Genomic DNA, 17793 nt, shown 5'->3' with positions numbered 1-17793 from the left:
ACTACATGCATTTAATCTGCCTGCAAGTGTCAGGACAAGGCCTGGGAGCTCTTTGCAGGGGTTGTGCTCTGCAGGAGTGATGGGTGTGAATGTGCTGTGTTCTCAAAGCCAATACTGCAGCTCAGCCACCTGCAGAACAGGGAACTGACCTTCTGGGTTCTTATTCACAACTATCCATAAGCTCTGAAGTACCTCAACATGAACTCAGTAGATCTATAGTAGCAACAGCCAGTTTTCAGTGACTTCTTTTAACTTAGAAGTGAACATGATGTGAAGTAAACTTTTGCGAAGCCGCCTCATTCCCTTAGTGCTTGTTTAACTCCGTAAGTCCCCCATAAACATCTGCAGCTTTGCCCTTCCAGTTATTTACTCACCTGTGCTTTAAATGAGAAAACTGTTCAGTATCAGCCTGGTTGGTAGTTGCTGTATGATGTAACTACAGGTATCTCAATTACTATGTAATACTCTGTTTCCAGTAATGCAAACGCTTGTAATTACTTGAATAAGTTTTATTTAAGCTATGAATACTTTTTTTACACTTAAGGAATATTTAAATGGAAACCTGATTGCATTTTCTGCTATGTCTTAGCGTAAGTCAAGGCCTGTGTACAAAATCCAAAGCTGTCTTATTCCTCCTGACTTGGTTATTTTTCTACATTTGGGATGTAACTTCTTGTTACAAACTTCTGCATTGTTGAATATTTTCTATCCTTTTATAGTCCGTTTCCTTTCCATCTCAGTGCTACTCTTGGGTCTGATTTGTAACCAATGTAATCTGCATTATATACTGTCCTCAACTAAAGCCTGGGCAGACTCGTGAAATAGCAGGAAACTGTCTTTGTCTTTGAAGCACTACAGTACTTTCTTTTTGTGTCTGTCTAAATAATTGTGCCAGGAAATGCATCTTATACAGCCACTCTGGATAAGCAATATATTGTACTGTAAATATAGCAGTTGCTATCACAACCTGGAGTTAAAATGTCTGGATGGTAACTAGTGCCTGTCTAATATACCTTGGAAAAGAGCATAGGCCTTCCTCCTATGGTGCTGTTACAAAAAAACTATTACCTGTTTTGATTCTGGGAAGTTGTGAAATATGGTGGACAAAATGTTGCTATGTTACATTGAGATCCAAACAGTGGGTTTTGGTTTCTTTGTAAAGGATGTCCATAAAACTCAAGGGGTTTGGGTTTCAATGTAATTGTAAATAGGTAAAACTGTCTGTGTGTTTGTGTCTGAAACTGAATTCTATGTGGTGATCCTAGGACTGAGAGGGAGGGAGAGGGGATGCAATCAGGTGCCACTAGTTTTTCCTGACTGAAACCCACTGTAAATTAGTGAATGGTGTGAATTGCAGCCTGGCTGAGGTGTTGGAAATGAATGAAAACTATTGGGATCAGCATCAGCCTCACGTGAATGACTGAATAAATGCAATAAAAGGCTCATAGTCAACACTCTTACTTTGTTCATCACTTATTACAGATTTTTTGTTATAAATTTGAGTATATGAATTATGTAATTTGTAAAATGATGCTGTAGTGGATACCTTGCTACAACACTATTAAAAATCTTTCCTTTTTGTGAGATGAGGTTTGTAGAATAGTGAGATTCTTTCGTATGTTGAATCTTGGTCTGTTCCTGATGGTGGGAATGCTGGAGTGATGTATCTCACTGTGAGCTGGTACTTGGCTATTTGCATAACACGGCAGTTCTGTATATTCTTTTGGCTAACTGTAAATATAAATGTTTCATAATAGCTTAGTTGAATTTTTGAGGTACAGCTGTTTGTGTGAGATTAGAAAAAAGTTTATTTCTAAGAACTTGTAAAAAAAAAAAAAAGTATTTTCAATAAAATTCCCTACCTCACCTCTATTGTGCAGAAATGATCCCATTTTCCTATGTTTAATTTTTCCAACTTCGTTAGTAAACGCTAAGATCCTCTTTCAGTTATTGTCAAAACTTTGCTAGTTTTCATCAAATCACTCAAATAATGGAATGATGGAAAGTCTGAAGTCTTACTGGTTTCCTTTATTTCCATTACATTGATCAGGTATTTGGTACCTGAAAAGCAAATTCTAGGCAGTTTGTGCCATCTTAAGCTGCCCCTTCTCTCTACCTTGGGGGCAGAGCCTGTGCACGGTGGTGACAGTGTGTAGTGCCTGGCCAGGTGTGATGGTGGAGGGGGTTTTATTATTTTTCTTTCTAGCAGTGAGGGGTGGGTGACAGTGCTACACCAAGCATCTAAGACCTTAGTGGGAAGGGTTCCCAATCCTTGTTTTGCAGGGAAGGTGACTGGACAAATACTTTGTTTGCTTTCTTTACTTTGATGTAAATGCCCATAAACATAATCAGTTCTAAAAATTAACATCTTGAGCCTTGGAAGTTATGCCAGACTGAAAGGTATTTAACTCCTTACATCTTAAAGAGAGAATTAGTGCCAGGACTCTTCTCTGCCCTTGCTACTGGATGTGACTGTTTCTCTGGGTTCTGAAGTGGAGATAGCAAATCCAAACCCAATTTTTAACCTTAAAACTTGCAGTGCTTGGATTTGATTCCCCTATATTCCTGCCCTTGCAACAGCAACATTGGTGTTGCCATAGTTCAGATTGTGTTCTTTGATAACACCTTTAAAATTTCTGAGCTGTCCCATGGTGCAGGTCCCTGTGGGAAGGGAAAAGTAGGGGAGAAAAGGCACTGGAGTGTGTGTCCTGGAAGCCCTTCCTTGGGAAAACTCTGGGTCTTTGCCTGTGTACAAGAACCAGAGGTTTGATAGGAGTGGTGTAGAAGTGGCAATGGTTCCTGCCGAGCTTTGTGGAAAAGCACTAATTTTGAACCCAAATAATCTCAAGAGACCATGGGTTTTCTGGAACCAGAGGCTGCCTCCTTGGAAAGAGAGGTAGATATGTGTGTGTTTTTAGATGCAAATGTTTACAGCCTATTGCTGGTGGTAGTTCCAAGACCAGTGTAACATAGCTGGGTTGGCCTGCCTGTGGCCCTTCCCTTCTGAGATGTGAGCCATGACTCACCATGTGAAAGAAACACAGGCTACCCCTACAACCATACCAGGACAGGGCTGTGCGTTCAGCTTCTGAGATTTAAGCTCCAAATCTTGAGGAAACCTGCAGTCACAGCAGGAGCTTGGCAGCCTGCATGCACTGTAATGGGTTCTTACTGGTTTCAGAAAGGAAGGCTGTAGTCTTTAAACCAGCAAGGCTTGCCCTGCTCCTACACTATAAATAATGAAGCAAGTGTGACCCTGCTCTCTGAGTCACTCAGAGTCTCATGAAAAAAGCAGTTTTCAGGATTTCACACCCTTTCCCCTTGTTACATTGGATACCTGTAATCAGGCATCTGGATAATCTCTGATCTCCCCAACTAAGAAGTATGTGAAGTTAGACTTGTTTCTAGACTGCTCCACCAGACTGGCTCAGCCAAGTGACCCAAGGCTCCCCAGACTAACACAAGGCTTGGTTTAGCTGGGCTGGGCCCTGGGCTGGGCTGCAGGCACAGCTCTGATTAAGCTGAAATACCTTTATTGCAAGTGCTGGCCTTAAGCTGCCACCTCATTCTTGAAGTCTGGTTGAACAAAAGCAAAAATGTGCTTTCACATTTTGATTAAAAACTCAGGTTCAACTTTTACAAACCTCTAATGACTACTTTCAGTGTAATTAACTGGATTAAACATGACAAATTGCAAATAACTGGTAACCTTAATATTGGAGAACTCTTAACAGGAGATGTTAGTTTTGCTTATAAGATGTGCATAAGAAGGGAGGTGTGTAATGCTGACCTTTCTTTAATTAATTATATATTCTAGAGCATTCCCATTCTTTCCCTGCTTATGACTCTCATCTCAGTTTCATTTCACGCTAAATAAACCCTCATATTTACTTTGCAGCTTTGTTGAAGACTCTACCTTAATCTGGGAAGAATTAGTACACATCATGGAATTATGTACATCCCACTTGAGCTCACATGCCAGGGCTCCTGCCTTTATTCTGCAAGGTACTTTAACATGAAGATACTTTAACATGATGTTGCCATGGATGTCTGGCATGAGCACCAACTGGTATTCCTCAAAAAAGGACTGTTAACTGCTTGAACTTTGAATATTACTGTGATGTTAGGATTTCTCTTATTATGGCATAATGTTCTGTCATTGTTATGTGACATTATACCTACAGAAACTATTAATAAAGGATTTTGCTAGAAGTACAGATTTCTCTTTGCTTTTATAAAGTTTAGACTTAACTCTGAAGTCAGGCTATGGGAATAAAATAAAGTTTGAAAGCTATTTAAGTAACTGTTTAGTATTCTGAGGAAAGTTGGTTTTATATAAAACTTAGAACTTCCTTCTTTCCTGTTTGTAAAACACTGATGTTCATGTTACTGCTGGCACTGAAGTCAGTGTCTTGAACTCTTGAGAGCTCAGCTCTGAACAGTTGTAGGGCTGAGTTTTACTGCCTCTCTTCCTGGAGCCTGGGTGCTCACAAAGGCTAAATGTTTACCCCATTCTGAGAGAAAGAAGCCTTATCAGAAAAAGGACATGCTAAATACTAATACCTGGGGCTTTTTGCTTTGTTTTATTCATACTTAATAATGCTTTTTAGATTTTATTTCACTTTGTGCAGTTAGTAGTAGCTAGTTCTACTCAGTCTAACAATGACTTCTGCAGTGCAGGGGGGCACTGTTCCATATCACCCAATCACAGCTAGAGCTCACTCAAGTGATCTGAGAAACACTTCGGGTTTTCAATGAGTATCAGCACCCCATGGGGACAGTAAGGAAGACAGAGCCAGACAGGACAAGGGACAATAGGACAACCTCACCTATAAGACAGTCTTCAAACATAAAATCACTATTACCATGAGGCAGGTTAAAGACTGGAGCATGTTGCCTGGAGTGGCTGTGGAGTCTCCATCCATAGTAACACTCAAAGCCAGTGGTACAACGGCCTGAGCAACCTGCTTCAGTCAGCTCTGCTCTGAGCAGTGGGGCTGGACCAGAGCATCTCCAGAGGCTCTGGTCCAGCCCCAACCTTCTGGGACCTGAAAGTGTCCCTAAAATGCACTGTTCCATTTAAAAGAGGCAGTCCCATGGTTTAGATTCGTTATGTCTTGTAATTATCACCACGGTATCTTGCAGAGATACAGGGCCTCAGGAACACAGGACTCATCTATGCATGTAAAAAATTTATTCACCAGCTAAAAACTGAAGTGCCCATCCAGCTAAATAAAAGAGCCCACCTGACTGAATAAAAGCTCCAGTACATTTTATGTTAGTAGATGGTCTGAGGTTCCTGTGGGATCATCACATTCATTACTCATCACTCATCTCCAAGTTGGAGTTACCTGCAGAGCTCTCTGCCCATAGCTTGTTTTCCATAGGATTTTACAGACATTCCAGCTTACCTGGCCTGTTGCACGCCAGTGGTGGTGACTTTATTTTCCCTTTAAGACTCTCCAAATACAACACAACGTGGCCTTGTGCTCCCAGTGAAGGAGTGCCCACTCCAGTGAGCACAGGCATTGCAGAACAGGGACTCTTTAATCATTGCTGCCTAATAACAGACTCCTTGTACACAACTGCTCTCCAGTGTTTCTGCTGTCACCTTAAAGTCCAGTTCCTTCTGGTCTGTTTTTTCACAAGTGAAAATCTTTTCCATGGAAAATGTATACTCATATGGCAAGAGTTTTGAAAAATTCACTGTCTTCCTTTCACAAAGGGATGGTCCAGCAACTGCAGAGCAGAAGGCCGTTCGTGTTGATCTCTGCATTGAAGGTTTCACAGATCAGTACATAAAACAAATATCTATGTCTGTGATGTAACTGCAAAATCTAATTGCAAAATTAGCCTTTCATTATTATCATTTGTCCATTCACTACTAATTTTTGGGGTTTTTTGGCAAAGCTGATCAAAAGGAAGGGAGGCTTGAAGGGAAAAGACTGTTGGAATTTATGAATTATAAAACTGAAATATTTTATTATTAAAGAAACCATTACTTATTCTCCTAAATTCCTTGCAAATCTTTGAATAATTCTGCTAATTTGGCTATTTCAGGTGCACCAAAAATGTATTTAAGAAGGGTGATAATTATCTGTTCAAGCCTCTGTCAATCAGGTTGTTCTGTCACCTCCAGACAATGTCATGCGTTTTAAGGAGCCCATGGCTTTGTTTAAAACAAAACAAAACCCACAAAAATCATTCTTATAATGGATGTATGCTAGTGGTTTGGGGTTTTATAGGGAGAACTTCATGTTTCTAGTAAGTATTATGTTTCAATGTATTATGTCCTGTATATCCTGGCAGTGATAATAGATTTTTCCACTGCAGAAGACAAGAACTAAGTGAAAGCTCTTCCATTTAGAATACTGTCCTTAACACTTGTCTGACATAGGCCAAACTCAAACAATACTGGAACAGCAAAGTACAGCAAAGAAATTTATCAAACATTATGTTCAAAACTCAATGGTACCATGTTTCTGCATGAAAATTACAGTGAAAGTAAATTATGAGCATAAGGCCTACAAAAAGAGAATCTGTGAGGGCTTTTTTATAGCTTTATAGAGAATAAAGCTCTTTTATATATACTTTTATCTCAAGGCTTTCCTGAAGTGCTGAAAAGCCTATGCATTTACAATAAAGTCATATGTACCATAAGCTAAGCTCCCATGGACCATCTCTAGAATACAGACTACCAGCATTTTTCCTTTCATTCTCCAGTTCAAAGCCTCCATGCCTGGTTAAGCAGGCGTGCACAAACTCCACTGCAGCACTGGAGAAGCGCTCGGGCAGGGCAGGCATCAGCCCCCTGTGGGCCCCGATGTAGAACATGGCTGCCACCCCGTCCATGGAAACCAGTGGTGGTTTGCCTGTTGCCATCTCAGACACTCCAGATGTCTGATTTCCTGCCATAGCCAGACTCATTTATTACCTCTGGAGCCCTCCAGTAGGGAGTGCCATGCACAGCTCGCTGCGGGTGCCACTGAGGCGCCTGGCACAGCCAAAGTCAATCAGCTTTATCACCCCGTTGGGCATGAGCATCACGTTATTGCCTTTGAGGTCGCTGTGGACCACACAGTTGTCATGTAAATATGCAACCCCTTGTAGAATTTGCTTGGTGTATTTACACAGGACAACTTCTGGGAACGGACCGAAGCGATTCAGAATACTGGAAATGGAGCCACCAGGAACAAACTCCATGAAAATGCTTAAAATGTTATCTCCCAGGCAAGTTCCTAAATAAGTTACAATATTGACATGCTTCAATGTCTTCAAAAGATCAACTTCCTCATGGAACTTCTGATACTCCTTTTCTGTAGTGAGTTGATCTGATGTATCCAAAACCACCTGTTTTACAGCTATTAACTGCCCCAGGCTTGTCAGACCACAGTACACCTACGGTGAAACCAGCACTTATTAAGCAAGACACAAGATAAAACTTGAGTATTTACTTATTTTAAATAGTATCCTTGTGTTTGTCATGTTTCATGTCTCACTGTATAATGCAAACTATTTAACCATTTATTAAGACAACAGTGATTTTTTAGATAAGGTGTAGCTCAATGACAACCAGCACATCTCTTTTAACACATTCAGACATTAACTTACCGTGCCATAGGCTCCCTTTCCAAGGACTTCTCCTCTTGTCCACATAAAAGGATATTTGTTAGCTAAACTGCTTCCTGGTAATTTAGTAGATTCATCAAACTTTAGAAGGCCACTTTCTTCATTTGAAGCCAAAAAGGCTTTATTGTAACTCTGCTGGAAAGACGATGGTCAGAGTAGGGAGAAAGTGGAGAGGAAAAGACAGACTTCATTTGGACCGTACATCTTCTCCTCGGTCTCCATTGAGATGCAGTTTCAGAGGAGCTCCGAGGAAATGGTGTTTTGGGGAGAGCAGAGTGGCTGGAACAGAGGAACAGGAGCAGTGTCCTGGAGCAAGCCCTTGTGTCTCAGAGAGCGGGATGGGCTCGCTCCTAACGCACCTGGTGACTCCCAGAGCGTGGGATGGAAACGCAGCCCCGGTGCGAAAGAAACCCTGCCCGGGCAGGCGGGCTGGGATTGTGAGCTGGCTGCGGGAGCTCGCTGTTAAAGGCGATCTTTTGGGTGTAAAGGTGCGCCTTTGTCTCTGTGCCGGAGCAGCCGGCCGTAGCGGCCTTTGTGCTGCTGTCTCGTGATTTTCTTCAACTTTGATGAAACTGTCCTTTTTCTTCAACTTTCCTTCAAATTGTAGAGGGGAGCGCGTTTTGGCAGCTGCGCGTGCGCGGATCCTTGCGCGTGCGCAGATGGGTGGGGGTGCGGCGCTGAGTGCGCATGCGCGGGCAGGGGAGCCGCATCACCGGTGATCCCTCCGCGGGCAGGACCGCATCACAAATAGTCCCTGCTGGCGGATCACTCCGCGTGGAGCCGCATCACCGATAATCCCTCCGCGGGCAGGACCGCATCACAAATAGTCCCTCCTGGTGGATCACTCCGCCCGCGCATGCGCATGAGCGCCGACCCCTCCGCGGGCGGGCCGCATCACCGCTGATCCCTCTGCTCTGAACGGTATCGTGATGTTGGCTTTTTGCATGTTCCATCATCGTTAGAAATGGATTGTGATGTTGGTTTTTTTCATGTTCCTTAATGTTAGAAAAGCTTTGCCGAGGTTCTGTAATGTAATGCTGTGGAATGTCTGTAGTTCGGGTGACAGTTTGGGAAGGACCTGGGGGGGGTCTTCACATTCCTGGAAAAGGAGTGGACTATAACATCTAAGCCTGGTGATACCAAGGTAACTCTTAAGAGGGAACTGGCGGTTAATGCGCTGAGAAAACCCAAATGATCCAAGAGCGCCGCTTCTCTGGAGTAATTTTTCCTGACATGACTTTGCCTTATAGATTTATATATATATATATATATATGTTTCCCAGGTCATTGGTACAGCTGCTATAGTAGGTAAAATTGTATAAATATTTTCAAGTATACATCACAACAGTGCATAACCAGAAGATTACAGCATGGCATCTTCTTCCATAGACACCAGGACAGAAGGGGCACTTAAAAGAGCAGGATGTAATCTTTTTTTTGGTCTCATAGGTACAGTTTGCTAAGCTGAAGGGTGAATAACGCTATCATCATGCTCTAACTAACACACGTAACACAGGTCTGATGAAAATAACAGGGCCATGACTTCCCAGGAAGAAGAGACTGCTTCAGAAAGATGGCAATAATTACCCCATCTTGCCGTGGATCTCCCTCGGGAAAGTGAGAATGGAGCTGTAATTGGCACCTGTGTCTGCAGCAGCACAAGGGAGTGTATCAATACATAGTGAAAGAAATTTCCTTATAGATTTGTAATTTAAATAGACACAGAGCTAACAGGACCAAGGAGAAGCAGTTCTGGTAGAGAAACACCTTAATATGTGAAGACATTTAGCTGACTTGGGGGTCAAAATGTGAGCCTTCTGAGCTCCAAGTTTTGATTAAGCATTAATTAAACAGGGTAAGTCTGATAAACCAATACTTGTAGTTCATAGCTATAAAAGTATCTGGTTGCACTCAGAGATTCAAAATAATTGCCCCTTTTAGATAGGCAGGGACTAATTGTAGTGTCTTTTCATATCCCCTAGCTGTCCAGATCTCCAGCTCTTGCCTTACCCGAAACCTTTTTATACAAACTCTTCAATTAAAATAGCCTATTCCCTTTATTCACTACAATTTCTCAATTTATATAAGCTTTGGCAGCTATTCTTGTCATGCCTTACTACCTTCTGGCTTGCAGCCTCTAACACAGATATATTCAACAGAACACTGGAAGAATCAGTGGGCAGCTGGCCCAAGGGAAAGAGACTTGATAAATCTCTTTAATAAGCACGTATTTCCCATCTTTCATCCAAACTTGTGTGAAGCATAACTCAAAGGCAAGTTACAAGAAGAAATTACTTTTACCTTCTCTAGAGCACTATTTATTATTGCTCCATCTCCATTCCTCGTATTTTCCTCTTCTTCACTCTTGTGTGTTTTGCATTTTAGAACACGTATGTTTTGGTCCTGAAGAGTTGATGTCTTTTTTTTCAAGCATTAGCAATTCTTTGGCCAGACAACAAAGCAACTCATCAGTCACATCCCTAGTATCTGACCAGGAGAAAATGTTTTGACTTGTCTGGAAACTGGGGCTTTTGGCACTTTTTGTCCAAATCACTAAAGATTGAGTCAATTCATATACCAAACCACTGTTTAGAGGTGTGTTTGCCCAACTGTGATCTAGTATTTTTATGGGGGATTGGCATTCCAGTCTATCTGAAAAGGGCAATTCACATTTATTGACAGACTTGGAGTCCTGGTCTGATTCCAGGCGTTTGCCACCATCCATATCCCCCCTGCACTGGCGCACACAGATGTTCTGCTCTGCTGTTACCAGACTGCCACTTGGAGCAACACATCCTCTGCAGTCTTTTATCACTGAACTGAAGGAGATCATGGCTGCAGGCAGCAGCTCTCTGATGGCTGGATTTATCCTGGCTGTCTAACGACTGCTCTGAAGAAACTTCTTTAATAGTTGATAGGTTTGAACTTAAAAAAATTTCATTTTGCTTAGTTGACTGCGAAAGCTCTTCTAAAAATGTGAGCCTTTCTGCTTTTGTTTAGTGCCAGGTATGGTCTTCTTTGGCTTGGAATGTGTTTTCTTTTGTGTGTTTCTGACTCTGCTGCTCTCTCCCCCTTTACTGCAGGCAGATCTACAGGTGCATCTCCCTGACGGAGCAGAATAAACACCTTTATAAAACCTGCCCTCGTGTTGAGCAAGGTCACGCATGCGGGAATGGACAGGAGTTCCAAACATTTCGTAAATACCTGGGCCTTGGTCATCTGAATTTATTATTTTGAACGTGTCAGTGTATTTCAGATCTACAAAATCTGAAGCAGAGGGTGCACGTGGCAGACAAAGTGGAGTAACATGTTTCTTTAAGACAGCTGAATTTTTGCAACTGCAGGAGCAACTTTGCTTTTTAATTTTCTGAGCACTCTGAGCAACATGGCCTTTGTCTCCTTGAGTGGTTTTTTTATGACACTTCATGGAAGTCTCAGCTTTCACTTTTGTCCGTTCCAAAGATGGAAAAATCTGACTCTTGGCATTATATTTTGTGGTAGCCTCATCAGAAGCAATTAAGTCTTCAGATACTTTAACCTTGTTATTAATTTTAGATTTTGATGAATATTTATTCCTATTCATCTTTATTTTATTTTTGTCATTTTCTTTGTGAGCAAGAACATTGAGGCTCTGAGTAACATGAGGAGGCAGGGTACAGACACCACCCTTTTTTGTGGCAGGTTGTTCAGCAGTGTGTGGTTCCCTGGCTGGCTCTTGTTCAGAAACTGTAACATGAACAACAGCTAGAAGCTTGCTTTGGTCTTCTGAAGTTGCTTCTGACATTGCTTCTTTTTCTTTCTCAGATTCAGAGATACAGACTTGATTTTCTGACTGTTTTCCAGAGGGATCTTTAACTTCTACTCTGGGAATTACTGAATTATCTTCTAAGCCTTGGTATGATTGTAAAGCACAAAGTTGGCACTCTCAGCATCTTCATGTGGTTTATAATCCAGTATCCTCTCTGTAGCATTTCCTTCTTCCAGACCAGTGCTACAGCAATTCTCTGCTCTGTTTTGTTTTTTGCCAGCTCTTGAGGCATCGCTGTTGCTTGACACTGTAAATGTTGTCTGAGCTGTAATATGCCACAGTTCACCAGAGCATTCCTTGAGCTCAACTGGGAATGACTCTCATCACAGAACCTGGCTTGGGTCAGAAGATCGATGTTCTCACAAATCACTGACCACCAGAATTTCACCAGGTCCTTATTCTCAGTGTGGATTGCTACATCAGCTTCCCTCCATTTTAAATGGCTTTGGATTTCTTCCTTCTTCTTGTTGGGGTACTTACCACAGTTGCTCATGCTAAAGTAGTACAGGTCTTTCACTGGCATGAATGTATCAGAAATTGTGGCCGTGATCAATTCTGATGACTTTTCAGCGTGCCTTTTTAATAGGTTGTCTAACTGATACTGATAAAATTTAGTAACTGGTTTTACAGGCTGAGGAATAGAGTTCATAATATTTAAAATATTTCTGATGTTGCTGCTTTCATTGACAATATCATCCTCTAGAGGAGCAAGATGAATTGTTCTTACAGGCTGACATGTCAGTGGTGGCAAATGAAACTGTAATTTCCATAAAAAAACATTAATAATGTGCTACACCACAGATACAGGTAAAATCTAATCAATAAGAACCAAGTAGACTAAGAAAAAAAATAGAAAACTATTATTCTTTTATATATTCCTATATTAAATCTATTATGAAGTGTAATGTCAAACTCCTGAGAAAATACATGATTTTTCTCACATTAATTACATTAATTTTCTCACATCCAGAACTATTTCTAAGTATTTCGTAGTACAGAAAGTGGGGCCTTTTGCTTTAAGGCACAAGTCATTCTCCATGATTTAAAAACAGTAAGTTTTGTCCACATATACAAATCCTCTTGTCAGTTATTAACTCTGTCTTATGGCACTTCACATGTTTGCTACAGGAATTCAAAGTCAGTGCCTTCGTGTGCTGGAGATTCTCATTCACAATGCACACTCTCCCTGAATGATAGCACCACTCTAATGCTGGCATTTAAAGTCTTTTTATGTAACCCTCAATGTGTGCTGACACCATTAATTATATTCCCAATGGAACTAGAACTCATGTAAGCAATTTTTCAAAAGGAAAACTAGACCATTATAACAAAATGCTACTGCATCCCTGGAGAAAACAATTCTAAAAAATTATTTATAGACTTTAGGATACATTATATTAAATCTAAACATATAGATCCATAAACCATGTTAAATGGCCACAGATTTAGCTCAGTTTTAGGTACATTGGAAGACAGCACAGTCTGCACTCGAGTTTCAGTGAAGTGAAATGGATAAAACCAAAGGCAGCTGACACAGAAGTCTGTTGGGTCAGGGATGTGTTTTATTATTCCTCCCTTCTTCCTTCTCTTCCCATCACATTAGTTGAAAGGTACCACGTACATTTGAAGGAGTACAGATAGAGAAAACCGAATACTTTGTTTTGACTATTCAGATGAACAGTGAGAATAATTTTCTGACAAAAGTATTTCTGTTCTTTATTTTACAGGAAATGAATATTTTTATGCAAATGAATGCAATAGAAATAGAAATGCAATAGAAATAATCACACAGTCTGAGTGCTCATTTGCATGTCTATATTCAACATCAGTTTGCAACCTGCAGGAAATTTTTGTTTGCATTCCAAGGGCAAATCAAGGTTTGAACATGCCAGGAAAAGCAATGTGTTGGTTTAAAATTCACAGTTCTGAAGGCTTTGTCTAGCCTCCATGGCATTAATATGAATGCTCAGTTTATCCCAAAGGATACACCTCCAGAAACCACCAGAGCCCAAGACATGAAATGAAGCGGTATAAAACCACACTGAGGTCAGCTAAATTATTTTTCTTTAATATTTTCCTCCGTTTGAAATGTTTTTTTCCATAACCCTTTTTGTAATCCTTTGTCAGAACTCTTGCTCCTACTTCTGTACTTCATTTTTTTCCTGTATTCTGTGATGTGGTCACTAAAGTTTACATCTGATTCAATGAGTTGAGTCTTTTGTACAAAATGCTATTAATTAAAATACACAAAGGCCAAATTCTCTTTTTTCTAAATACAGTATATTTGAAATGCTGTGAAGCATTGAGATGTAAAATTGTGAGCTTGTTTCAAAGTACAAAAGTTTTGTCTAATCCTATTTACACTTCACACAAAATCTCGTGTCAAATATGTTTAATCCTAAGAGATTATTTTTTATTTGATAACACAGTAAATTTCATCAATCATCTAATATCAAAACTATTTTAGAATTCAGCTTCAATTTTAAATTACCATTTAAAGGAAGTGTTGGGGTTTTGGCAAAACTAGACATCTAATTTGTTTAACATATAGGATGCACATTTTAATTAACTTATATATTTCTATTTTAAAGGGTTTTATACATTTTTGAACTTTTCTCTCCAAAAATCCCTGATGTAACATCTTACTGGCAAATTGTAGATATACATCTGAAGATTTGCTGACACACAAATAAATGTAAAATGTGAAATAAATGTAAAAATACTTCACATTCTTTAAAAAAACCCACCTGAGACTAAGCAAACTACCTCCACCACTTCTGTATTTCTATTTTTAAGATTTTGAAAGGATATAATACTTTTGTCAGTGATCATTTTATACATAATGTCCTCTTACCTCAGATCTCTTGTTCCTGGTTTTTAGCATTGTTACATTTAACCCTTAAAAATCAAAACAAATGAAATATTAATTTGATGTTCTTAAACAGACTACAATTCACCTTTATAAATCAATTTCAAATTGTAGTGTTGAGGGGATCGAGGATCTGTCTGTGGTTGCAGGACTGTACTATAGATCTGCAGAGCAGAAAAAAGTTGTAGGTTGAAATTTAATTATGATACTGAACTTCACAATTCCATTTTCTATAGAAAATTATAAAATACTGTCATTGTAAAATATTTTGACACTGATAATCTAAAGAAATACTTTTCAATTGTAGATGTTTGCTAACTACAGTATTGCCAGTATGAGGGAGAAAGTGCAAGAGATACCATCACTCCAGGAACAGAGAATTACACTCCACATTTGTGGGCTCAGTTTCATAACACAGAGTACCAGGAATGGTTTGTCATTGCTTCTCTTATCTCTTTCATTCTGCCAACACACACACAAACATATAATTAAAAAAGAGGATTGGCATGGCTGAAGTCTCTGTGAAGAAGGCAAAAGACATAAAGGCAACTTTAAAGGAAAAGGACTTCTAAGACTTTGCCCTCTAATATGATAACCAATATATAACTTTATATAAAATTTGTGACTTTTAAATTTAAACTTACTTTGTGCTTTTATTATCTGGAAGGTATCTAACTCCATAAATGATGTTGAAATGTTAGACTCTGGGCATGAGGTCTGTAGCAGAAAGCTGAAGTCAAAGACACATCCCATGTTCTCTTTCTTTGAGAAGAAAGGTAAAGAAGTGTGATGTCTCCTGGGTAATGCTATCTGATTTTTACTTGGAAAACATGCCACTTGTTGGTCTGGCCATGCCCTGGATGTTGATGCTATTTGGCTAAAAGGCAAAACAAGAAAACCCAAAATACAGAGCAAAAATAACTGGAAGGAGCCAGTGCAAACAATCATATGACTGGTGAATAATGTGACCAAGAGGTTTGTAAGATCGCAGAATGCCAAAGTATCTTTCCTTTATTTATCTGTGAAGTTGTGACTCCCTCACTCTCCCTTGAAATGTCTGACTTCAATGCAGAGATTGACTACACGTGAGAACAAATGACAAAAAACGTTAACCAAGCAACAACAGGAATGGGAAAACAAATCGTTCACCTTCCCCTTTTTGACAAGAATTGATTGCTTCCAGTGTGTAGTTTTAATGAATCATCAGGAGAGTGTGTCAGAAGAATTCTGAAGATCCGATGTGCCTTTGATACTTACAGAATAAGCTATGGCCTGCCTGAAAAAACAGAGGCTGTGTGGACAAGCCTCAGATTTCTGCCACCTGTTTTCTGAAGAATGAAAAACATGGAAAAAGATAAATACTGTGACAGAAAAGAGGTACAAAAGTACAGTCTAAGTCAATCTTAAAGGTGTATGCAAGATAATTGTCTGGGTTTAATAAGTCAAATAACCATATACCATATTTTTTTTATTGTACCAAATAATTTATTCACCTAATGAAGTATCCTGCTGCCAGCAATGGCCAATAATTGACATTGAGAAGAGATAAACACTGCACAACACATAGAGCTGTATGTATTGTCTAGAACATATTGTCTAAGGAAATATTTTTCTTATTCAGACCACTACCTTCTTTGTTCCCACTTGTGCATATTCAAGTGCAAATTAAATACTGATACTTCTTGTACTTGCTGGTTTTTCCTAGCGCTTTGTCTGACTGATGAATTTCTCCCATTATATTGTCTGCATTCTGAAAAGCAACAACACTTCTACAACCTGCAGCAATACATCAATATTTGCATAAAAGCAGTTTAATTCACTGACCAGGAACACATTGCAACTGCAGTTATTTTGTGGCATTAAAATATTATTATAAAGAAGTACCGGGAATAACTATCAGAAAAAGAAACACGAGCAAGTTACACTTGACAAATTTTTAAAATTTATTGAATTCTTTTTATTTCTTTGGTAAGTTTATTAATTCAATGCACTATAAAAACAAAGAATATCTAAAAAAAAAAATCTCAGGGGAAGAGAAATAGAAGACAAATATTGACAGAAGCGCTACAGAAGTAGAGCATTTAAAAATATGAAACCAAAACAAATCTCAGGCCTTTACAAAGGTGGAAAGTAACTCTGAATTCGATTTCGTATTTTGTTATGGTTGCTAAGTTTTGACAAATAGCCAGATTTCAAGTTGTTACTGTAGTTTTTCCAGCTTCAGATCTGCATTTTACACTTTAAACACATAAGTTTTGGGTTAGACTACCTTTTTTGTTTCTCCTCTTATTTTGTTGGTTGTCAGACATATTGTCCTTAAAAGTATTAAGGCCCAGAAACCTGAAAAGAATATTTTGTTAGTTGATTTCCAATTCATGTATACAACACGTTAATTTATGTTTCATTATTTAAGAGACAAAAGTAAGATAAAAACATTTTTGAAGTACTTAAAATTATTAAAAGTACTGTGATTTAGCATCTAATGCCCTTTCCTGTGAATGCACAGAACCAAAGAGTTCAGAACGTTTTTAGAGCTAAAACCACAACATATGCTATGTTGAATTTGACTTCAAAGGGTTTTACTCTTAATTAGAAGATTGTAATGTATCTTTCCCATGACTAATCAGCAATAACTGTGGGAAAGGAGCTGGCTGTCACCCTCCTGGTCAATACAGCTGTATGTGGGTAATGCTGACCCTTGCTTACAGTCAGTCCTGTTCCCGGCTGTGGTGAGTGTGCTGGGAGCTGCTTCACAATTATAAAAACATTAACCCTCTTTTCCAAGATTAAACTCCAACTCTAGCAATACCGTAAGATGACAGTGGCATAAAAAACACAGGACAATTCCAAAGTGCAGACTCATAAAGAAGAAACATGAGAGGGTTAAGTCAAAGGATTGCGAGTTTTGAAATTCCAGAAAGCTAATTCTTAAAAGAAAATTAATCCCAGTTAATAATTTTGATCTATTTGGGTGTCCTCCTGAAAAACATAGTGAACTTCAATTTTTCAAGTGACAAGAATACAAATTAAGACCGTGGAATTAGCTATAGAAGTAGCTAGAGCAGCCAGCACTCTCGATGTCTCATGCTAAAGGCCAGATAATCCATTACAATGTTCATCCCATTAGGTTCGCCTGTTAAGAGTCAGATGGTGAACTTCTACAAACTTTCCATTTTTTTTTGGATACACAAAAAACCCCTTCAAAATAATAACAGGGGCTGCTCTGTAAAAAGGCATAAATAAATCTTAACCTGGTTCTTCAGCAGCAAAGAGTGAAAGAGGCACAGCAACCCAAAGGGAAGTTACAGAGCATTTTCTGCTCGCAGCTACCTTCCTTTGCTGGGCAGCGAGGAATTCGACAGCAATTACACACACTTTGATTTTATTTTCGGCTGTTTCCCAGAGTGCGGAGCACACTGAAGTCATTCCAGAGGCAGTCGCCTCTGCAGGCAGCTCCGGGTACGCGGGGCTGTTGAGTTTACACCAT

General features: G+C 39.5%; 2 protein-coding genes across 2 annotated transcripts in view; one reads left to right on the top strand and one right to left on the bottom strand.

The window, feature by feature from the left end:
* Positions 1-4215, top strand: part of CCNT2 (cyclin T2) — a 26187-nt gene extending 21972 nt beyond the window's left edge. Inside the window, 1 exon segment of the mRNA XM_039554918.1 lies at positions 1-4215. This exon segment is cut by the window's left edge and continues 2683 nt beyond it. The gene's annotated coding sequence lies outside the window, so the exon portion shown is untranslated.
* Positions 1-17793, bottom strand: part of MAP3K19 (mitogen-activated protein kinase kinase kinase 19) — a 25435-nt gene extending 7642 nt beyond the window's left edge. The window contains 16 exon segments of the mRNA XM_039555059.1: positions 5412-5770; positions 6740-6886; positions 6888-6969; positions 6972-7398; positions 7612-7764; positions 9931-9993; positions 9995-10426; positions 10428-10609; positions 10612-11535; positions 11538-11708; positions 11711-12194; positions 14292-14335; positions 14933-15183; positions 15995-16082; positions 16576-16646; positions 17789-17793. Coding sequence (XP_039410993.1) covers positions 5704-5770; positions 6740-6886; positions 6888-6969; positions 6972-7398; positions 7612-7764; positions 9931-9993; positions 9995-10426; positions 10428-10609; positions 10612-11535; positions 11538-11708; positions 11711-12194; positions 14292-14335; positions 14933-15183; positions 15995-16082; positions 16576-16646; positions 17789-17793 — 3591 coding nt within the window. The 3' untranslated portion in view covers positions 5412-5703.

This window comes from Corvus cornix, chromosome 7 (genome assembly GCF_000738735.6).
Source record: "Corvus cornix cornix isolate S_Up_H32 chromosome 7, ASM73873v5, whole genome shotgun sequence".
NCBI lineage: Eukaryota > Metazoa > Chordata > Aves > Passeriformes > Corvidae > Corvus > Corvus cornix.
The sequence above is the reverse complement of the archived record's forward strand: the minus strand, read 5'-3'. Positions and strand labels throughout refer to the sequence as shown.